The sequence below is a fragment of the Triticum dicoccoides genome, chromosome 3A, assembly GCF_002162155.2.
Source record: "Triticum dicoccoides isolate Atlit2015 ecotype Zavitan chromosome 3A, WEW_v2.0, whole genome shotgun sequence".
NCBI lineage: Eukaryota > Viridiplantae > Streptophyta > Magnoliopsida > Poales > Poaceae > Triticum > Triticum dicoccoides.
Genome location: NC_041384.1, coordinates 536,113,823 through 536,115,834, shown reverse-complemented (window position 1 = coordinate 536,115,834; position 2,012 = coordinate 536,113,823). Strand labels below are relative to the sequence as shown.

Sequence of the window (2,012 nt, the reverse complement as noted above, 5' to 3'; positions counted from 1 at the left end):
ACATCGCCCGCTTCCTATGTCTTTATCTACCTAAAATGACCGGGCACAACTTTTCCTGGTGTCCCTCCATGGCCGAATTGCTTTACGGGTCTTACGTGGGAGCTATATGAGTGCAATCGTGGTCATGCAATTGTACCGTGTTGCTTTCTAGCGTGTTTTTTTACGGGAGAAATCGGTGCAAATGTTCAGCCCCCGCACAGTAAATTTGTATAGGCTCATTTTCACAATGATTGAAAAAGTGAATAAATAGAATGCCATCCGTTTCTGAATTATGTACCTTTTTCTAAAGTGTAGAGCTAAAGACCTAAATCATCGTAACTTAATTTTCATTCAGAAGTTGCTTACCAGTTACCACACACTCCGTGTGGTTAGAATGCCATTGCGTATTCTCGTAAAAAGAAGAAAGAAAAGAATGCCATTGCCTATTATCCCTAAGCAAGCACAAGACACCGTCGTACATAGAACATGGTACCGAAACGGTTCTCACAAAATAAACCGGTAATCTCCATATAAATTTGAATTCTTTTTCCCTTCATTCAAGCATTCTTGTTGGGGTTGTCCGTTGTACCATGGCTTATGCACATGTGCACAGCTTGTCCTTCGTTCAAACGCGCAACCGGTCATAACAAAATCATCAAGGGAACAAGCGATATGGCCAGAGAAAACAGAGCTCTATTTATATATCCATGATCCCTTCTTTGCACAAATAGGAGAGATATGGGGTGAGCTCCAAGCACATAAACAAGCACCAGTGCCTAATTAAAACATAGGACACTTCAGGGGTGTATTTCCATATTTCACACCTCTGAATCGGCCACCCGAATGCAAGATTTGCAATCGAGCAGCGAATGGCGAGAACCCAAAAGAAAAAACAAAACGAAAAAAAAACACTAATTGGTATCCACAGAGTGTTGCTGCTGGGGGTGCTGACTCTCCAGGTCCTCGACATGCATTTCCATCGGGTGCGCGTGGTCACCCTGCGTCAGCCTCCGCGCCAGCGGCCTCTCCCTGTTCAGCATCCTCATCAGCGACGCGCCGAGCCCACACGGCGGCGCCGAGCTCCCACTTGCAGCACACTCCTTCTCCAGGCCCTGCTTCTCCTGCACCCAGGCTGGCGCGGCCGGCGACGGTGGCGGCTCCACCAGGGCACGGCAGACCGGGCACGACGAGCTGGACGCGAGCCACGTGTCGACGCAGGGGACGTGGAACACGTGCGCGCAGGCCGGCAGCACGCGCACCGCCTCGCCCTCCTGCATGGCGCCGAGGCAGATGGTGCACTCGCTTGCGCCGCTGCCCGGCTCGCCCGTCTCCTTGTACGCCGCGGTCGGCAGCGCCGCGATGGCCGACGGGTCCAGCCCGACCTTGGCCGGCTTGGGGGCCGCCGAGCCGGCCTCCAGCGCGGCCGCGTCGGCCTCCGCTTGCCTGCGGTTCCTGCGGCGGACGCGGCAGATATAGAGGTGCAGGAGCAGGGAGAGGCCGAGCACGGAGACGAAGGCGGCGACGGCCATGGCGATGAGCCGCACGTTGTGTGTCGGCCCCGGTTGCGGGCTCCTGCTGCCGCCGCCGAACCAGGCGGAACCGGGGTCGCTCGCCTTCCCGGACATGGACACCGACATCGACATGCTCGCTCCGGCGTGCGCTCGCGGCGCGCTCCTTGTCGTTGGTTGGTGGGTGGGGTGGCGCCTGGTAGCTCCAGTAGTAAGTGGCTAGAGTGGTAGTATTGTCCCTTGCGATGGAGCTGGTGAGAAATGATGGCGCAGTTGGCTGGGTTTTATAGGTTTCAGGCGTGGGCGGGACGGAGCGTGCGTGCGTGCCTTAGCGGTGCACCCAGGCGAGCGAGCTCGCGAGCTCGCTCCAGTGCGCGGGGCCGATTCGGATGTCCGTCGTGTCACTGTGGGGCAAAGGCGGGGCACGGTTGCGGAAAGCGGTGCAGGTATTTGAAACTCCGACGTGGCCATTCGCACCCAGCGATGGCGACGCGAATCGGGGCCGATACACCATGATCTTGGAGG

The 2,012-nt window shown here is 56.6% G+C and overlaps 1 protein-coding gene across 1 annotated transcript; it reads right to left on the bottom strand.

Moving 5' to 3' along the window:
* Nucleotides 1-652: 652 nt before the first annotated feature.
* LOC119269033 (RING-H2 finger protein ATL74-like) lies at nt 653-1,756 on the bottom strand. The gene has a single exon (XM_037550781.1). The coding sequence runs from the start codon at nt 1,620-1,622 to the stop codon at nt 891-893; it is 732 nt and encodes a 243-aa protein (XP_037406678.1). The 5' UTR covers nt 1,623-1,756; the 3' UTR covers nt 653-890.
* Between the last annotated feature and the right edge of the window lie 256 nt (nt 1,757-2,012).